The sequence below is a fragment of the Condylura cristata genome, unplaced genomic scaffold, assembly GCF_000260355.1.
Source record: "Condylura cristata isolate star-nosed mole 26May11 unplaced genomic scaffold, ConCri1.0 scaffold00054, whole genome shotgun sequence".
NCBI lineage: Eukaryota > Metazoa > Chordata > Mammalia > Eulipotyphla > Talpidae > Condylura > Condylura cristata.
Window position 1 is genome coordinate 419,586 of NW_004567155.1, and position 1,680 is coordinate 421,265.

A 1,680-nucleotide genomic window follows, 5' to 3' on the forward strand; every position below is an offset into this window, starting at 1 on the left:
AGGCAGGCCCTGAACACGCTGCTGTTCGAGCAGCAGGTGAGGCCGTTCGCGGGGCCACTCCGGGCCGCGGCCCCCGGGCAGCCGGTGTCCTGGGGGCCTCGGGGACGTCTCAGCCGGGTCTGCGTTCGTGACCGCCGCGGGAGCCTGCGTGCGCCGCGGCCAGGGCAGACCCTGGCAGGCAGGGCTGCAGCGTCTGTCTTTGCTGTTTTGTAGGATCAGCTCGTACTAAACATCGAAGCGCTGCGAGCCGAGCTTGACCAAGCCAGACTCAGAGGGGCCTCTCTTCACCATGGGTACGCCTCAGCCGCAGCGGGCGTGGCGCCAGGCGCTCGGCCTGTCCCCGCCCGCCGGGCAGGTCGGCGGGCGCGGCTCCGAGACTAGTGTCAGGCGAGAGGGCGGAGCAGGACTTTGGTCTGTGGAGGGCGGCAGGCTCACACCCAGGGCGTGGGAGGCGGGGGGCACTGGTGAATGTTGGGGTGTGCTAACCGGGGCCCCCCAGGTGCGAACCCTTGAGTGGCTCTCAGTAGTCCCTGCCCATCTCATCTCAGTAGTCCCTGCCCATCTCAGGATTTATTTTATTACAACACAGGAGCCGAAGTACAGGCCAGAGGTTGGGGGTGGGGAGATGAGAGGATCCCCAGAGCCGAGTGGGGGGCAGGACAGGCGGATCCACTGAAACACACGGCGGAGGGGGCAGCGGGGAGACAGGAGGGGTCTGCTGCGCCCTTTGGTCCCTCCCTGGCCGGGGGTCGAACTCAGGCTGCGGGGGCTGCGGCAGCTTCACGGCGCTGAGACTTGACCCCTGTGCCCAGGGAGGCCCCCCATCTCAGGACTGTAAGAGCCTCTGGGGTGCGTGACACTGCCCCTTGGAGTCGGCCGTGGAGTGACTCGCCTGGCCGCGGACGACCAGCCCGAGCGTCCCGGTCTCGCTGCCTCGTGTGGCAGAGGCGGCGATTCCCGCGCGGGCACGGCGCGTGCCAGTGACGCTCAGCAGAGCGGGTGCGTGTGCACAGCGACAGGCCCGGGACGGCCTGGGGCCTGCCGTTCCCTCTGCGTCCGCCTGCTCCGGGCACCTGGGCCAGGCGCCGGCTCTTCCGAGGCGCCCCGGAAACAGGCCGAGCCAGGGCCTCTGAGGTGGAAGGTCAGGGAGAGCCTGTGGTGGCCGAGGGCCGCGCGGACGAGGAGCAGGCCCGGGCACCTGGCCGCCTGGTCGCGCCGCGTGGGAAGGGCTGGTGGTGTCGCCAGAGTGCTGAGGCAGACCCATCGCCCCGGCAGCGCCTGGGGTCCGGTCCGGAGTGCAGCGGGGCATGGAAGGGAGGACACAGCACTGTCCGCGCTGGTGCTCAGAGGCTGCGCCCGGCCAGCGTGACCGCCCCGAGGCCACGGGCGCCAGGGCCTGTTCCCAGGAGACAGCTGGAGCCTTCACCCCTGCGCCCGCAGTCTGCGTCGGCTGTAGCGCGGAGAAGGCGCGCGCACCACAGGCCCAGAGTGGGGCAGGGAGCGGCTGCCGGCGGCCCGGCACGTCGCGGCTCCACGGGGACGTCGCGCGCCCGTCTCTGGCTCAGCCGGGAGTGGCTGAGGCAGAAGAGCGGGAAGGAAGAGGGCGGGCCTCCCTGAAGCCCCCAGCCTGGAGCAGAGCCCTGGCCTGGGCGGGCGGGCGGGGAGCCGGGGCCCCGGCTG

General features: G+C 71.4%; 1 protein-coding gene across 1 annotated transcript in view; it reads left to right on the plus strand.

The window, feature by feature from the left end:
* PPFIA1 (protein tyrosine phosphatase, receptor type, f polypeptide (PTPRF), interacting protein (liprin), alpha 1) overlaps positions 1-1,680 on the plus strand; it is a 42,505-nt gene that overhangs the window by 17,661 nt on the left and 23,164 nt on the right. The window contains 1 exon segment of the mRNA XM_012734322.1: positions 214-293. Coding sequence (XP_012589776.1) covers positions 214-293 — 80 coding nt within the window.